This window comes from Gallinula chloropus (genome assembly GCF_964237585.1).
Source record: "Gallinula chloropus genome assembly, contig: HAP1_SCAFFOLD_683, whole genome shotgun sequence".
In the NCBI taxonomy this organism is placed as follows: domain Eukaryota; kingdom Metazoa; phylum Chordata; class Aves; order Gruiformes; family Rallidae; genus Gallinula; species Gallinula chloropus.
This window is the reverse complement of record NW_028168607.1, coordinates 924-18,491: the sequence shown is the minus strand read 5'-3', so window position 1 is coordinate 18,491 and position 17,568 is coordinate 924. Positions and strand designations below refer to the sequence as shown.

General features: G+C 62.8%; 1 protein-coding gene across 1 annotated transcript; it reads left to right on the top strand.

Moving 5' to 3' along the window:
- Nucleotides 1-628: 628 nt before the first annotated feature.
- On the top strand, nucleotides 629-17,209 carry LOC311189305 (DNA-directed RNA polymerase II subunit RPB1-like; the record flags this gene model as incomplete). The annotated part of the gene is given in 25 exon segments (XM_084280611.1): nucleotides 629-790; nucleotides 1,403-1,623; nucleotides 2,244-2,376; nucleotides 2,830-2,954; nucleotides 3,584-3,794; nucleotides 4,109-4,318; nucleotides 5,076-5,244; nucleotides 5,476-5,570; nucleotides 6,209-6,412; nucleotides 6,701-6,923; nucleotides 7,007-7,190; nucleotides 8,366-8,537; nucleotides 9,099-9,204; nucleotides 9,491-9,696; nucleotides 10,465-10,689; nucleotides 11,048-11,294; nucleotides 11,936-12,036; nucleotides 12,390-12,494; nucleotides 12,940-13,122; nucleotides 13,305-13,508; nucleotides 13,804-13,990; nucleotides 14,384-14,497; nucleotides 14,902-15,051; nucleotides 15,930-17,021; nucleotides 17,024-17,209. Coding segments are annotated over 25 exon segments (5,091 nt in total), but the record flags the coding sequence as incomplete, so codon positions are not given.
- Between the last annotated feature and the right edge of the window lie 359 nt (nucleotides 17,210-17,568).

Below are 17,568 nucleotides of genomic sequence, written 5' to 3'. Positions count from 1 at the left end.
GGATATGAGGGTTCTTTGGGGGGGTTTCGTGTAGCTTTAGGGTGGTTTATGTAGGTTTGAGGGGTCCTTGGGGGGGTTGTGGGGGGGTTGGGGTGTGTTTGGGGGGGTTTGGAGAGTTTTTGGAGGAGTCTGTGTGCTTTTGGGAGACTTTGGGGGATTTGAGAGGGATTATTTAGGTTTGGGGGGATTTGAGGGGGTTTATTTAGGTTTGGGGGGTCTTTGGGGGGATTTGAGGGGGTTTATTTAGGTTTGGGGGGTCTTTGGGGGGCATTGAGGGGTTCTTGGGGGGATTTGGGGTGTCTTTGTGGCGTATTTGGGAGGGTTGGGGGAGTTTGTGGGGATTTAGAGGGGGTTTGTTGGGATATGAGGGGGCTTAAGGGGGATTTGAGGGGTCTTTGTGGGGGTTGAGGGAGATTTGGGGGGGTTCCATGTAGCTTTGGGGGGGGTATGGGGCTTTGGGGCAATTTGGGGTGTCTTAGGGGGGCTTTGGGGTGCCTTTTGGGGTGCAACCCCCTCCGATGCCTCTTGTCCTGCACCTCTTACACCTCTTGACCCCCCCTAAAACTCCATCTCTCCCCCTCCCAAAAATTCCACCCCCTTCCCCTAATTTTGGGGTCCCCCCTCCCAGGACGACCTGACCCACAAACTGGCCGACATCGTTAAGATCAATAATCAGCTGCGGCGTAACGAGCAGAACGGGGCGGCCGCCCACGTCATCGCGGAGGACGTGAAGCTGCTGCAGTTCCACGTGGCCACCATGGTGGACAACGAGCTCCCGGGGCTCCCACGGGTGAGGGGGGGTGTTTTGGGGTGCCCCAGGGGGTTTGGGGTACAGTTTGGGGTGCAGGGGGCACGGGGTGGGCGCCCACGTCATCACCGAGGTCGTCGAGTTCCTCCAGTTCCACGTGGCCACCACGGTGGGCAACGAGTTCCTGGGGCTGCTGTGGGTGAAGGTGGAGGGATTTTGGGGGGTACAGGGGGTTTTGGGGTACCCCAGGGGTTTTGGGGTGCCCCCAGAGGGTTGGGGTACAGTTTGGGGTACAGGGGGTGTGGGGCACCCCAAGGGTTTCAAGCTTCTCCAGTTCCATGGGGGCAATGAGCTCCTGGGGTGCCCTTTTTTGGGGGTACAGGGTAGTGAGGGGGTACAGGGGGTGTCTGTACCCCCCCAACCCCCACCGTGACTCCCCCTTTGCCCCCCCAGGCCATGCAGAAGTCGGGGGGGTCCCCCAAATCCCCCCCCAAAGCCCACAGCAGCACTCAGACCCCCTCAGGCTGGGGATGCTCGGGTCACATCCCCCACCCTGTCCCCCTCCTTGGGGTCTCATGGGGGGGTCTGTGGGTGCCTGTGCCCCCCCCAAAGCCCCTCAAACCCACATCCTGACCCCCCTTTTTGCCCCCCCAGGCCATGCAGAAGTCGGGGCGCCCCCTGAAGTCGCTGAAGCAGCGTCTGAAGGGGAAGGAGGGGCGGGTGAGGGGGAACCTGATGGGCAAGCGAGTGGATTTCTCGGCTCGAACCGTCATCACCCCCGACCCCAACCTGGCCATCGACCAGGTGGGGGTTCCCCGCTCCATCGCTGCCAACATGACCTTCGCTGAGATCGTCACCCCCTTCAACATCGACAGGTGGGGGTCCTGGGGGGGTCCCTGGGGGGGTTTGGGGGTCCTGAGTGGCGTGGGGAGGCGCGGGGATGCAGGATGTGGTAGGGTGAGGGGCGTCCCCTGCTCCGTCACAGAGACCATCGCCCTCCTCAACATCCACAGGTAGGGCTGGGGGGGGCTAAAGGGGGTCTCGGGGGGTTATAGAGGTCTGAGTGGGGGGTTATGGGGGTCCTGGGGGGGGCCCTGGGGGGTTTGGGGGGTGTAGGGGTAGAGAAAGGGGGGTACAGGGAGGTAACAGTGGTGTCCCTGCTGCATCACTGAGACCGTCAGCCCATTCAGCATCTACAGCTGGTTTGGGGGGGGGGGAAGGGGTCTGGGGGGATCCTGGGGGGGCTTGGGGGGGACTACAGGGAATTTGGGGGGTCTGAGGGTGAAGGGAGGGGGGTAAAAGGTGTCCCCAGCTCCACTGGGGAGGTTGTCACCCCCTTCAGCATCAGCAGGTGGGTTCAGGGGGGGTAAAGAGGTCTGGGGGCATCCTGGGGGTCAGATGTCCTGACCCCCCACCCCAGTGTCCCCCCCAGGTTTTGGGGTGTCCCTCAAGGTTTTGGGGTGCCCCCCTGACTCCCCCTTTCCCCCCTCCCCAGGCTGCAGGAGCTGGTGCGCCGGGGGAACAGCCAGTACCCGGGGGCCAAGTACATCATCAGGGACAACGGGGACAGGATCGACCTGAGGTTCCACCCCAAGCCCAGCGACCTGCACCTCCAGATCGGCTACAAGGTCAGGGGGGCACCCCACGACCCAGGGGGGACCCCAAAGCCCCCCTGGGGAGGGGCTGGAAGCCAACCAGCGGGCCCTGAGCCCAGAGGAGGGGGTTGGGGCTGGAACTGGGGTGACCCTGAGACCCCAAACCCAGTGACCTGCACCCCCAGGTCGGGTACAGTCAGAGCCCAATGGGGTGGGGGACCTGAAACCCCATTGGGGAGGCACCCTGAAACTGAGCCCAGTTTTGGGGGGGCCCCCCTTGATTTTTGGGGTTCCCCCCAAACTGTTGGGGAGGTTATTTTGGGGGGGGCGGGGGGGGCATCTCCTTGGGGTTCTTTTCTTTGGTTGGGGGGAGGTGTCTGTGCCTGGATTTTTTTCGGGGTGTTTGCCCATAGATTTTGGGGTTTGGGGGGAGTTAAATATGCCCCCTGGCCCCCCCCACCCCCTCAATTTGTGGGTCCCCCCCAGGTGGAGCGTCACATGTGCGACGGGGACATCGTCATCTTCAACCGGCAGCCCACGCTGCACAAGATGTCCATGATGGGCCACCGCGTGCGCATCCTGCCCTGGTCCACCTTCCGCCTCAACCTCAGGTGCTGGGCACCCCAAAACCCCACGGCACCCCCAGGGCACCCCAAAACCCCACAGCACCCCCAGGGCACCCCAAAACCCCACAACCCCCCTCGGGCACCCCAAAACCCCCACATCTCCCCAGGGTACCCCCAAATCCCCCCCCAGGGCACCCCAAAACCCCACAGCACCCCCAGGGCACCCCAAAACACCCCCCAGGGCACCCCAAAACCCCCACATCTCCCCAGGGTACCCCCAAAACCCCCCCCAGGGCACCCCAAAACCCCACAGCACCCCCAGGCAACCCACAACCACCCCCGGGCACCCCAAAACCCCCACAGCACCCCCAGGGCACCCCAAAACTCCCACATCTCCCCAGGGTACCCCCAAAACCCCCTCCAGGGCACCCCAACCCCCCCCCGCCCCCAGGGTACCCCCTAGGCACCCCCACACCACCCCCTAGGCACCCCCACACCCCCCCAGGGCACCCCAAAACCCCCACACCCCCCCAGGGCACCCCCAAATCCTGACACCTCCCGCCACCCCTATGGGCTCTGAGCTGCTGCACCTGCCACAGACCCTCCCAGTGTCCCCGAATCCCTTCCCAGTGCCCCCCAGTGCCTCCCAGTGACCCATCCTGCCCCCCCCCCAGCGTCACCACCCCCTACAACGCCGACTTCGACGGGGACGAGATGAACCTGCACCTGCCGCAGTCGCTGGAGACGCGGGCGGAGATCCAGGAACTGGCCATGGTGCCCAGGATGATCGTCACCCCCCAGTCCAACCGGCCCGTCATGGGCATCGTGCAGGACACCCTGACGGCCGTGCGCAAGTTCACCAAGAGGGACGTCTTCCTCGAGAGGGTGGGCCCAGAAGGGGGGCCTGGGGGTGTAGATGGGGGTTTGGGGGGCTTTTGGGGGTAGGAAGGGGCTTTTGGGGGTGCAAAGGGGGGGTTTGGGGGAAGGGAGTTGAGATTTGGGGGCCAGGAAGGGGCTTTTGGGGGGATGCTGAACCTCCTGATGCTCCTCGAGATGTGGGGGGTGGGGGAACCCCCAAAAGACTCAACTTGGTGTTATTATGGGATGGGCAGGAGGCTCCTGTGAAGATGCTGGGCCGCGGCTCCCTGGGTGGTTTCGGGGTGCTGATGAGGGGTCCCCCCGTGTGTCCCCCCCCGCAGGGTGAGGTGATGAACCTGCTGATGTTCCTCTCCACGTGGGACGGGAAGGTCCCCCAACCTGCCGTGCTGAAGCCTCGGCCCCTCTGGACGGGGAAACAGATCTTCTCCCTCATCATCCCCGGGCACATCAACTGCGTCCGCACCCACAGCACCCACCCCGACGACGAGGACAGCGGCCCCTACAAGCACATCTCCCCTGGGGACACCAAGGTGGGGGGCTTTGGGGTGACCTAGGGGGGCTGTGGGGGTCTGGGGAGGGGTTTGATGGGGAATTAGGGGTGATCTGGGGGGTGTTTTGGGGGGGGATGGGGGGTTGCCAGCGACCCCTACAAGCACATCTCCCCTGGGGACACCAAGGTGGGGGGCTTTGGGGTGACCTAGGGGGGCTGTGGGGGTCTGGGGAGGGGTTTGATGGGGAATTAGGGGTGATCTGGGGGGTGTTTTGGGGGGGGATGGGGGGTTGCCAGCGACCCCTACAAGCACATCTCCCCTGGGGACACCAAGGTGGCGGGCCAGGGGAGCTCTGGGGGGGCTGTGGGGTGACCTAGGGGGGGCTTAAGGGGAGTTTGGGGGGTTGGGGGGGGGTCAGGGGACGGGTTTGATGGGGGAGATGAGGGGATCTTGGGGGGGTTTCGGGGGAGCTTTGGGGTGATCTGAGGGGTTTGGGGGATTTTGGGAGGGGGTTGGGGTGGTCTGGGGGGGCTGGGAGGGTCTTGGGAGTTTTGGGGGGTCTTGGGGGGCATTGGGGTGATCTGGGGGGGGTTGAGGGGGTTTGGGGGGTGTGACATCACAGGGGTGGGGTATGATGTCATGGGGGGGGTGTGACATCATTTGGCTGGGGTGTGACGTCATGGGTGGGGGTGGGGGCGGGGTGTGATGTCACGGGGGTGTGATGTGACATCATGGGGTGGGGTGTGACATCACAGGGGGTGTGTCTGCTCCCTCCCCCCCCCCCCCCCCCCCCCAGGTGGTGGTGGAGAACGGGGAGCTGATCATGGGGATCCTGTGCAAGAAGTCGCTGGGCACCTCGGCCGGGTCGCTGGTCCACATCTCCTACCTGGAGATGGGACACGACACCACCCGCCTCTTCTACAGCAACATCCAGACTGTCATCAACAACTGGCTGCTCATCGAGGGTAGGGGGGGGCTGGGGGGGTCACACCCAGGTTTTGGGGGCACCCCGAGGGGGTTGGGGGGCACCCCAGGGTGGTGGGACACGTGGGGAAACCTTCGTCTCCCAGAGGTTCCATCAAGCGGTGGAGGTCTTGAGTTGGGTTCTGTTGGGTGGGGGGGTGGGTTTTGGGGGTCGCCCCAAGTTGGGGAGCACCCCCTTAACACCCCCACCCCCTCACCTTGACTCCCTCCAGGCCACACCATCGGTATCGGGGACTCCATCGCCGACGCCAAGACCTACCAGGACATCCAGAACACCATCAAGAAAGCCAAGCAAGATGTCATTGAGGTCACCCCCTGAGGGGTCTGGGGGGGCTTCCTGGGGGTGGGACGAGGAGATTTTGGGGTGTCCCAGATGCCCTTGGAGTCTTCTGTGGGGGGGGGTGCTCCTGTGAGGTCTTGGGGGCCTTCCAGGAGGATCTCAGGAGGTTTTGGGGGGTTCCTCTTGGGTTCTGAGGACCTTCAGAGGTCTACTTGAGTGTTGGTGGTGGTCTCAGGTGCCAAGGGGTCCCAGATCAACATCTCCCAGGTCTTGGGGGTCTCTTGGGGGGTCCTGTGGGGTCTTAGGGCGGGTCTTGGGGGGCTTCCAGGAGGATCTTAGTAGGGTTTGGGGTGTTCCTCTTGGGTTCTGAAGGTCCTCTTCAGGGTGGTTGGTGGGGGATGGTTTCCAGATACTTCTAGATGAACATTTCCCAGGTCTTGGGGGATCCCTCAGGGATTTTGGGGGTGGGGTGGGGGGGCTGTTCAGGGACCTCCCATCCCACCAGGAACATGGATGAACCTTCCATGAGTTGGTTCCATCAACCTCAACACCACGAGGTTGCTCCAAAACAGGGTCTTGGGGTGGCCCCATGAGGTGTTTTTTTGGGGTGTCAGGTGGTTTTTTGGGGTGTCAGCTGGTTGTTGGGGTGTCACCTGGTCCTACAGGTCATCGAGAAGGCCCACAACAACGAGCTGGAACCCACCCCAGGCAACACCCTACGTCAGACCTTCGAGAACCAAGTCAACCGCATCCTCAACGACGCCAGGGACAAGACGGGGTCTTCTGCCCAGAAGTCCCTCTCTGAGTACAACAACTTCAAGTCCATGGTGGTCTCGGGGGCCAAGGGCTCCAAGATCAACATCTCCCAGGTCTTGCGGGGCTTCTGGGAGGATCTCAGTAGGGCTCCTCTTGGGTTACTGTTGGGTTCTGAAGGTCATCTTGAGGGGTTGGGGGTGGTTTCGGGGGCCAAGGGCTCCGAGATCAACATCTCCCAGGTCTTGTGGGGGTCTTGTGGGGGCTTCCAGGAGGATCTCAGGAGGGTTTTTGGGGGGGGTTCCTCTTGGCTTGGTGGCTCCTCACCCCAACCCCGTGGTAGTTACGAGGTCTGGGGGTCCTTCCACCCTCCAATCCCACCCCCCTGTCCCCCCCACTCCCAGGTGATCGCTGTGGTGGGCCAGCAGAACGTGGAAGGGAAGCGAATCCCCTTCGGGTTCAAGCACAGGACCCTCCCCCACTTCATCAAGGACGACTACGGCCCTGAGAGCCGGGGCTTCGTGGAGAACTCCTACCTGGCCGGCCTCACGCCCACCGAGTTCTTCTTCCACGCCATGGGGGGCAGGGAGGGGCTCATCGACACCGCTGTCAAGACCGCTGAGACCGGTGCGACCCCCAGATGCCCTCAAACCCCACCCTGTGACCCCCAAACCCCCCCGGAGAGGTGACCTTCCCTGTCCCATGCCCAGGGTACATCCAGCGGCGGCTGATCAAGTCGATGGAGTCGGTGATGGTGAAGTACGACGCCACCGTGCGCAACTCCATCAACCAGGTGGTTCAGCTGCGCTACGGCGAGGACGGGCTGGCCGGGGAGAGCGTGGAGTTCCAGAACCTGGCCACCCTCAAGCCCTCTAACAAGGCCTTTGAGAAGAAGTGAGTGGGGGAGAAACCCCCTACAGCGACACCCCCCCTACCCAGACACCTGCCCACCAGCCAACTGACCAACCACCAAACTGACCAACCACCCACCCACCAAACTATTCATCCAACCACCTACCCACCCACCAAACTACCCATCCAACCACCTACCCAAACACCAAACTACCCACCCAACCACCAAACTATTCATCCAACCAACCACCCAACCACCAAACTACCCACCCAACCACCTGCCCAACCACCAAACTACCCGCCCAACCACCAAACTACCCATCCAACCACCTGCCCAACCACCAAACTATCCACCCAACCACCTGCCCAACCACCAAACTATCCACCCAACCACCTGCCCAACCACCAAACTATCCACCCAACCACCTGCCCAACCACCAAACTATCCACCCAACCACCAAACTATTCATCCAACCACCTGCCCAACCACCAAACTATCCACCCAACCACCTGCCCAACCACCAAACTATCCACCCAACCACCTGCCCAACCACCAAACTATCCACCCAACCACCTGCCCAACCACCAAACTATCCACCCAACCAACCACCAAACTATTCATCCAACCACCTGCCCAACCACCCAACCAACCACCCAACCACCAAACTATCCATCCAACCACCTACCCAACTATCCACCCATCCAAACACTGACTATCCATCCAACCACCGACATATCCACCCAACCACAACCACCTGACCAATCAGCCACCCAACCAACCACTCAACTGAGCACCCAACCTCCCAACCCACTACCCAACCAACTCCCCACTTGCCCAAGTGCCCAACCATCCACCCTCCCAACTCCTGACCCCCCAACCACTCAACAACTCAACTACCCAACCCCCTGACCACCCAACTACCCAACCACTCAATAACCCAACCAACCACCCACCCACCCACCCACCTGACCGCTCAACCCCCCGACCACCCACCCAACCACCCACCCAACCATCTGACCACCCACCCGACCACTCAACCACCCAACTGACCACCTGACCAACCACCCCCCCACCCATTTTGGGGTCCCTGAGCAGCTCCTCACCCTTGGGTGTCCCCACCCTTGGGTTGTTCCCGTCTTTAGGGTCTCCTCAGGCTGTCCCCACCCTGGGGGTGTCCTCAGGGGGTCCCCAACCTTCCTCCTGTGTCCCCCCCCAGATTCAAATTCGACTACACCAACGAGCGGGCGCTGCGCCGGACGCTGCAGGAGGAGCTGGTCAAGGAGATCTTGTCCAATGCCCACATCCAGAACGAGCTGGAGAGGGAGTTTGAGAAGATGAGGGAGGACAGGGAGGTTCTCAGGGTCATCTTCCCCACAGGGGACAGCAAGGTGACCACCCCCACCCCAAAAAAACCCCCACCCCAAATCCAAACTCCACCCTGTGATCCCCCTGCCCCAATTCCCAGGAGGTTCTGAAGAACTTCAGGTGTCCTCCACCTGTTTTTGGGGGGTTCTGGGGTTATTTTTGGGGTGCTGAGCCCAAATTTGGGGGGAGGGGGGTAACGTGGGTACCCCACCTCATCATCCTTTGAAGGTGCCACCCCCCCCGAATCCCCCCAGGATCCCACCACCCCAATTCCCAGGAGGTTCTGGAGGAGCTTCAGGTGGTCACCACTTGTCCCACCTTCTGTTTATGGGGGTGCTGGGGTTATTTTTGGGGTGCATACCTCCAGTTTGGGGTGGGGGGCTCCATGGTGACCCCCCCCATCATCCTTCACTCCACACATCCCCTGCACCCCCTTTTTTGGGTGAGGATGTTCTACAACTCTCCACCCCTCAAACTCTCCACCTCTGGGTGTTGATGCCCCCAATTTAAGGTGTTTCCCCCCTGGTTATTGGGGTGCTGACCCCCCTAAATTTGGGGTGTTGACCAACCCCCCCCCCCCCCAGGTGGTGCTCCCCTGTAACCTCCTCAGAATGATCTGGAATGCCCAGAAGATCTTCCACATCAACTCCCGACTCCCCTCTGACCTGCACCCCGTCAAGGTGGTGGAGGGTGAGTTTTGGGGGGTCCCCCTCCTCATGGAAGGGTTTTGGGGGGGATGTGGGAGAAGGGGGGTGCTGAGGGGACCCTCCCTAGGGTGGTCCTGGGGGAATGGAGGACCTGAGGAAAGGTCCAGGGGGACTTGGGGAGCCACCCCCCTTCCCCCCACCAACACGGTTCTGGGGGGACTTGGGGTCTCCCCTGAGAAGGTCCCGGGGGACCCCAAGTAGGTCTGTGGGGACTTTGTCTTGAAGCCCCTTCCAACCACCCCCCCGGTCTTTCTCCCCCTCTCCCCCAGGGGTGAAGGAGCTGAGCAGGAAGCTGGTGATCGTCAACGGGGACGACCCCCTGAGCCGTCAGGCGCAGGAAAACGCCACCCTCCTCTTCAACATCCACCTGAGGTCCACCCTCTGCAGCCGGCGCATGGTGGAGGAGTTCCGCCTCAGCGGGGAGGCCTTCGATTGGCTGCTGGGGGAGATCGAGTCCAAGTTCAACCAGGCCATCGTGAGTTGGGGTGGGGTGGGGGTGGGGTGGACAAGACCTTGAGGTTGGGGTGGGGTGGAGAAGACCCTGAGGTTGAGTTGGGTTGGGTGGGGTTGGGGTTGGAGAAGACCCTGAGGTTGAGTTGGGTTGGGTGGGGTTGGGGTTGGAGAAGACCTTGAGGTGGGGTTGGGGTGGGTGGGTTGGGTGGGGTGGGGTTGGAGAAGACCCTGAGGTTGAGTTGGGTTGGGTGGGGTTGGGGTGGGGTGGACAAGACCTTGAGGTTGGGGTGGCGGGGGTGGGTTGGGTAGGGTGGGGTTGGAGAAGACCTTGAGGTGGGGTTGGGGTGGGTGGGTTGGGTGGGGTGGGGTTGGAGAAGACCTTGAGGTGGGTTTGATTTGGGTTGGAAGAGACCTTGGGGTCGGGTTGGGTTGGGGTGGAGAAGACCCTGAGGTTGAGTTGGGTTGGGTGGGGTTGGAGAAGACCTGGAGGTGGGGTTGGGGAAGACCTTGAGGTGGGGTTGACTTGGGTTGGGTTGGAGGAGACCTTGGGGTTGGATTGGGATGGGTGGGGTGGAGTGGAGAAGACCTTGAGGTGTGGGGTTGGGGTTGGATTGGGTCAAGGGGAGGGTTTTGGGGACCCCCCTGAAACCCTCCAAGTGTCCCCGTGGAGACGGTGGGGTCACATCTGGGGGGGTCAGGACCAGGGATTTGGGTCTGGTTCTTGGGGGGGTTCAGATCAAGCTCCGGGCTGGTTTTGGGGTGTCTCCTGACTCCCCTTGTCCCCCCCCAGGCCCACCCTGGGGAGATGGTGGGCGCCTTGGCCGCCCAGTCGCTGGGAGAACCGGCCACCCAGATGACCCTGAACACCTTCCACTACGCGGGGGTCTCGGCCAAGAACGTGACCCTGGGGGTCCCGCGGCTCAAGGAGCTGATCAACATCTCCAAGAAGCCCAAGACCCCCTCGCTCACCGTCTTCCTGCTGGGGCAGAGCGCCCGCGACGCCGAGCGCGCCAAGGTGGGGATGTCTCCTGCTCCATCTTCTTCCTCCTTCTCTTCCATCTTCTTCCTCCTCCATCTTCCTCCTCCATCATCTTCTATTTTCTATCTTCCTCCTCTTCCTCCTCCTCTATCTTCCTCCTCTATCTTCCTCCTCCTCCATCTCCTCCTCTTCCTCCTCCATCTTTTCCTCTTCTTCCTTCTCCTCCATCTTCCCTTCCTCCTCCTCCATCTTCTCTTCCTCCTCAGTCTCCTTCTCATCCTCCATTTTCCTCCTCCTCTATCTTCTCCTCCTCCTCTTCTTCCTACTCCATCTTCTCTTCCTCCTCCATCTTCCTCCTCCTCACCCATCCCCTTGCCTCCCCGCCGCCCCCCAGGACATCCTGTGCCGCCTGGAACACACCACCCTCCGCAAGGTGACAGCCAACACCGCCATCTACTACGACCCCAACCCCCAGAGCACGGTGGTGGCCGAGGACCAGGAGTGGGTCAACGTCTACTACGAGATGCCCGACTTCGACGTCAGCCGCATCTCCCCCTGGCTGCTGCGCGTCGAGCTCGACCGCAAGCACATGACCGACCGCAAGCTCACCATGGAGCAGATCGCGGAGAAGATCAACGCTGGTGCGTTGGGGAAGGGGGTTGAGGGGTCCTGGAGGGGGTTGAGGACCTCTAAGGAAGGCTTGAGGGGTCCTGGAATGGTTCAAGGGCATCTGGGGAGGGTTTGAGGGGGTCTTGGAGGGCTTTGAGGGCATCTAGGGAGGGTTTGAGGGGTCCTGGAGGGTTTTGAGGGCATCTAGGGAGGGTTTGAGGGGTCCTGGAGGGGGTTGAGGACTTCTAAGGAAGGCTTTGAGGGGTCCTGGAATGGTTTGAGGGCGTCTGGGGAGGGTTTGAGGGGGTCTTCGAGAGCTTTGAGGGCATCTAAGGAGGGTTTGAGGGGTCCTGAAGGGTTTTGAGGGCATGTAGGGAGGGTTTGAGGGGTCCTGAAGGGTTTTGAGGGCCTCTAGGGAGGGTTTGCAGGGGTCCTGGAGGGCTTTGGGGGCTCCTCCAGGGCTTTGGGTGCATCTGGAGGTGCTTTTGAGGGACCTGATGTGCCTGTGGTGGCCCCTTGGGGCGGGTTTCGGGTGGTCGTGGTGACCCACCAATCTCTATGGTGGCGTTGTTGGATGGGGCTGGACCACAGGCCCCTTTTTGGTGGGATGGGGGGTTAGTGACCATGGTGCCACCCCCCTTGGTGACCTCCAACCCCCCCGGTGACCCCCCAGGCTTTGGTGATGACCTCAACTGCATCTTCAATGACGACAACGCTGAGAAGCTGGTCCTGCGCATCCGCATCATGAACAGCGACGAGAACAAGATGCAGGAGGTGGGGTGGGACAGGGGGACACCCTGGGGGTCCTGGGAGGGCCCTGGGGGCATCTGGGGAGGGTTTGGGGGCATCTGGGGAGGGTTTGGGTGGTCCTGGAGGGGTTTGGGGGCATCTGGGGAGGGTTTGAAGGCATTTGGGGGGGGGGTTGGTGGGTCCTGGAGGGGTTTGGAGGCATCCTGGGAGGGTTTGAGGGCATCTGGGGAGGGTTTGGGTGGTCCTGGAGGGCTTTGGGGGCATCTGGGGAGGGTTTGAGGGAATCTGGGGAGGGTTTGTTGGCTCTGGGGGCCACGTGGTCAGCCCAGAGGGGTCTGGGGTGGGGGGTCACTGTGGGGGGGGGTTGTCCTCTCCAGGAGGAAGAGGTGGTGGACAAGATGGACGACGACGTCTTCCTGCGCTGCATCGAGTCCAACATGCTGACAGACATGACCCTGCAGGGCATCGAGCAGATCAGCAAGGTGGGACAACCTGGGGGGCACCCAGGGGGGTCCTGGGGGGGCCCTGGAGGTCTTGGGAGGTTATAGAAGGTCATGGAGGTCTTGGGAGGTCCTGGAAGTCATGGGAGGCCATAGAAGGTTGTAGGAGGTCGTAGGGGGTCATGGGAGGTCCTGGGGAGTCCTTGGAGGTCGTGGGAAGTCCTGGAAGTCATGGGAGGTCATAGGAGGTCTTGGGAGGTCATGGGAGGTTCTGGAGGTCATGGGAGGTCAAGAGTACCCATGGGTGCTGCTGGGGGTGCCAGTGGTTGGTGATGGAGCTTGAGGAGCACCTGGGCGTTCTCCACGATGACCTTTTGGGGGTCCACCACCCCCCTGGTGATAGTTACAGACCCACGGGGACCTGGGATGTCCCTGGACCCCCAGAGGAGCACCCATGGGTGCTGCTGACCCCCCCAAAACCCCGTAGGTGTACATGCACCTGCCCCAGACGGACAACAAGAAGAAGATCATCATCACAGAGGACGGGGAGTTCAAGGCTCTGCAGGAGTGGATCCTGGAGACCGACGGCGTCAGCCTGATGAGGGTCCTGAGCGAGAAGGACGTGGACCCCGTGCGAACCACCTCCAACGACATCGTGGAGATCTTCACCGTGAGTGGGCCTGGGGGGCCCTTGGGTGGGGGGTCCACGGCCAACCAGCCCCTTGGGTGGGGGGTTCTGTGACTAACCAGCCCCTTGGGTGGTGGGTTCCATGGCCAACCAGCCCCTTGGGTGGGGGGGTCCTTGGCTTGGTGGGGTCCATGACCACCCGTGTCCCCCCTGCTGCCCCCCAGGTCCTGGGCATCGAGGCGGTGAGGAAGGCTCTGGAACGGGAGCTCTACCACGTCATCTCCTTCGACGGCTCCTACGTCAACTACCGTCACCTGGCGCTGCTGTGCGACACCATGACCTCCCGCGGTCACCTCATGGCCATCACCCGCCACGGCGTCAACCGCCAGGACACCGGGCCCCTCATGAAGTGCTCCTTTGAGGAGACGGTGGGTGGGCCCGGGCCTGGCTGTGGTCAACCTTGGGGAGTGTCTCAGGGGGGTTTTAGGGTTACCTGAGGGTTGGGGGTACCTTGAGACCACCCCTCTGACGGGGTTTGGGGGTCACCTGCAGCCCCTTGAGGTGACAGCCCCTTCGGGTGACAACTTGGGTCACCCAACGTGGGGTCGTCAACCCAACTTGGCCAACCCAGGGTTGACCTTGGGGTCTTCAGGATGGACTCGGGGTGCCCATGGGTGCTCCCTACCCCCCTCCCCTCAACTTTTTGGGGTGCCCCCCCTTTAGGTGGACGTCCTGATGGAGGCTGCAGCCCACGGGGAGAGCGACCCCATGAAGGGGGTGTCGGAGAACATCATGTTGGGACAGTTGGCTCCAGCCGGCACCGGCTGCTTCGACCTCCTGCTGGACGCTGAGAAGTGCAAACATGGCATGGAGATCCCCAGTGCCCTCCCTGGGCTGGGCGTGGGGGGACGTAAGTCACCCCCCTGCACCCCAAAACCCACCCTCCTGCACTCAGTTTTGGGGTGGGGGGCACCCCAAGGTGGTGGTGATGATGGAAACACTTTGGGTGGTTGCTCACCACCTGGAGGGATTTTGGGAGGGTTTGGGGGGAGCTCCTCCTTCTGGATGACCCCCAGAAGATGGTTTTGGGGTCCCCTGAACCCCTGTACCCCAAAACCCACCCTCCTGGGGTCGTTTTTGGGGAGGGGGGCACCCAAAGATGCTGGGATCCCCCTTCGTTGGGTGGTGGTTCCTCACCATCCTGGGAGGGGTTTGGGGGGCTCTGCTCCTCCTGGTTGACTCGGGGACCCCCCAGAAGATGGTTTTGGGGTCCCCTGACACCCCCCCCCCCTTTTTTTGGCAGCTACTGGAATGTTCTTTGGGTCGGCCCCCAGCCCCATGGGGGGAATGTCCCCAGCCATGACCCCCTGGAACCAGGGGGCCACCCCGGCGTATGGAGCCTGGTCCCCCAGCGTGGGTACGTTGGGGAGGGGGGTGTTGGGGGGGCTGGGGAGGGGTTTGGGGGGGGGCTAGAAGGGGTTTGGGGGGTTGAGGGGGTTTTGGGGGGCTGAGAAGAGGTTGGAGGGGCTCAGGTTTGGGGGGGCCGGGGAGGGGTTTTTGGGGGGGGGGGCTGGGGGGAGTTGGGAAGTTGTTTGTGGGGGCTGGGAGGGGTTGGGGGGGCTGGGGGTGGGGGGCTTGAGGGGGGCTTGGGGGGAACTGGGGGGTTTTGGGGGCGCTGGGGAGGGGTTTGGTCCCTGGGGTGGAATATGGGGGAGGGGGGCTCTTCAGGGGGGTGGGGGGTGTCAGATTTGGGGTCTCTGAGGGGGGATTTGGGGGTGCCAGGGTAGATTTGGGGTGCTGACCCCCCCTTTACCCCCCTAGGCAGCGGGATGACCCCAGGGGGGGCCGGGTTCTCCCCCAGCGCCGCCTCCGACGCCAGCGGCTTCAGCCCCGGCTACTCCCCGGCCTGGTCCCCAACCCCGGGGTCCCCCGGCTCCCCGGGACCCCCCAGCCCCTACATCCCCTCCCCTGGTGAGTGGGGGGACCCCCGAACCCCCCCTGAAGCCCCCTGTACCTCAACACACCCCTACCCCCACCCCCCCCCCCAACCCCCCCCCATGCCCCAAAACTCCCCCTTTTGCTCTCCCAACACCCTTTTTGGTCACCCCAACACCCTTTTCACCCCACAACACCCCCAGAAGAACCCCCTTTCACCCCCCAACACCCTTTTTCACCCCCAACACCCATTTTCACCCCCAGAACTCGCCCTTTCAGCCCCCCCAACACCCCCAGAAACACCCCCTTTCACACCCCAACACCCCTTTTTGCCCCCCAACAGCCCCAGAACACCCCCAACATCTGCCCCAACACCCTTTCTCACCCTCCCAACACCCCCTTTTGCTCTCCCATCACCCCCTTTCACCCCCCCAACAGCCCCTCAGCACCGTTTTGCTCCCCCAACACCTGTTTTCACCCCCACAACACCCCAAACACCCCCCAACACCCCTTTCATCCCCCTTTCACCTCCCAACACCCCCTCAACACCCTTTTTCACCCCCCCAACACCCTGTTTCACCCCCAACACCCCCTTTTGCCACCCCAACACCCCCAGAGCCCCCCAGAACACACCTTTTCACTCTCCCATCACCCCCTTTTGCCTCCCCAACACCCCCTTTCACCCCTCAACACCCCCAGAACACCTCCAACACCCCCTCAACACCCTTTCTCAACCCCCAACTCCCCCTTTTGACCCCCCAACACCCCTTTTTACCCCCCACAACACCCCCTTCCACCCCAAAACACCCCTTTTCACCCTCACATCACCCCCTTTGACCACCTCCCCCCCCCAGAACACCCCTTTTCACCCCTCCAAGTGTTGTCTAACCCCCCTTTGTCCCCCCCCGCCACAGGTGGTGCCATGTCTCCCAGCTACAGCCCGACGTCCCCCGCCTACGAACCGCGCTCACCAGGGGGCTACACCCCCCAGAGCCCCAGTTACAGCCCCACCTCTCCCAGTTACAGCCCCACCTCGCCCAGTTACAGCCCCACCTCACCCAACTACAGCCCCACCTCGCCCAGCTACAGCCCGACTTCACCCAGCTACAGCCCCACCTCACCCAGTTACAGCCCGACCTCGCCCAGTTACAGCCCAACCTCGCCCAGTTACAGCCCCACGTCCCCCAGTTACAGCCCCACATCCCCTAGTTACAGCCCCACATCTCCCAGCTACAGCCCGACTTCGCCCAGCTACAGCCCCACCTCGCCCAGCTACAGCCCAACCTCGCCCAGCTACAGCCCGACTTCGCCCAGTTACAGCCCCACCTCCCCCAGTTACAGCCCCACTTCTCCCAGTTACAGCCCTACCTCTCCCAGTTACAGCCCCACATCGCCCAACTACAGCCCCACCAGCCCCAACTACACCCCGACTTCTCCCAGTTACAGCCCCACTTCTCCCAGTTACAGCCCCACCAGCCCCAACTACACCCCGACCTCCCCCAACTACAGCCCCACCTCCCCCAGTTACAGTCCCACCTCCCCCAGTTACAGCCCAACCTCCCCCAGTTACTCCCCTTCCAGCCCCCGCTACACCCCCCAGTCCCCCACTTACACCCCCAGCAGCCCCAGTTACAGCCCCTCCAGCCCCAGTTACAGCCCCACCTCCCCCAAATACACCCCGACCAGCCCCAGCTACAGCCCCAGCAGCCCCGAGTACACCCCAACCTCCCCCAAGTACAGCCCCACCTCCCCAAAATACAGCCCCACCTCCCCCAAGTACAGCCCCACCTCCCCCACCTACAGCCCCACCACCCCCAAGTACAGCCCCACCTCCCCCACCTACAGCCCCACCTCCCCTGTCTACACCCCCACCTCCCCCAAGTACAGCCCCACCTCCCCCACCTACAGCCCCACCTCCCCCAAGTACAGCCCCACCTCCCCCACCTACAGCCCCACCAGCCCCAAGGGCTCCACCTACAGCCCCACGTCCCCCGGCTACAGCCCCACGTCCCCACCTACAGCCTCACCAGCCCGGCCATCAGCCCCGACGACAGCGACGAGGACAACTGACCCCCCCCCAAAACACCCCTCACCCCGCCCAGGGTGTGGGGGTGACACCCCCGAGCCCCCCGCTGGCTTTTGGGGGGGGTGATGACACCCGGTGTTGGGGGTTGATTGGGGTGTTGGGGGTTGATCAGGGTGTTGGGGGGGTGAGGGGGAGGTAGGTGACCCCTCCCCCACCTTAAACGGGGGGGGACACCCCCCTAAATTGGGGGTGGGGGAGGGGGAGGACACCCCTAGTTTGGGGTGGGGGATGGGCGAGGGTGTCACCCAAACGATGGGTGACGGGGACACCCGGAGGAAGCAGGGGAATTTGGGGAGGGGGGGTGGGTGCTGGGGGTGGGGTTGGGGGGGGGGGAGGGGTGTTGTGTGTGTCCCCCCCCACAACCCCCCGCTTGGTTTTGGGGGGGTGGGGGGAGGGGCCCCGGGGGGGATTTTGGGGGAAGAATAAAGGTTTTTAGTCATTTCCCACGTGTGGCTTCGTGGGGGGGG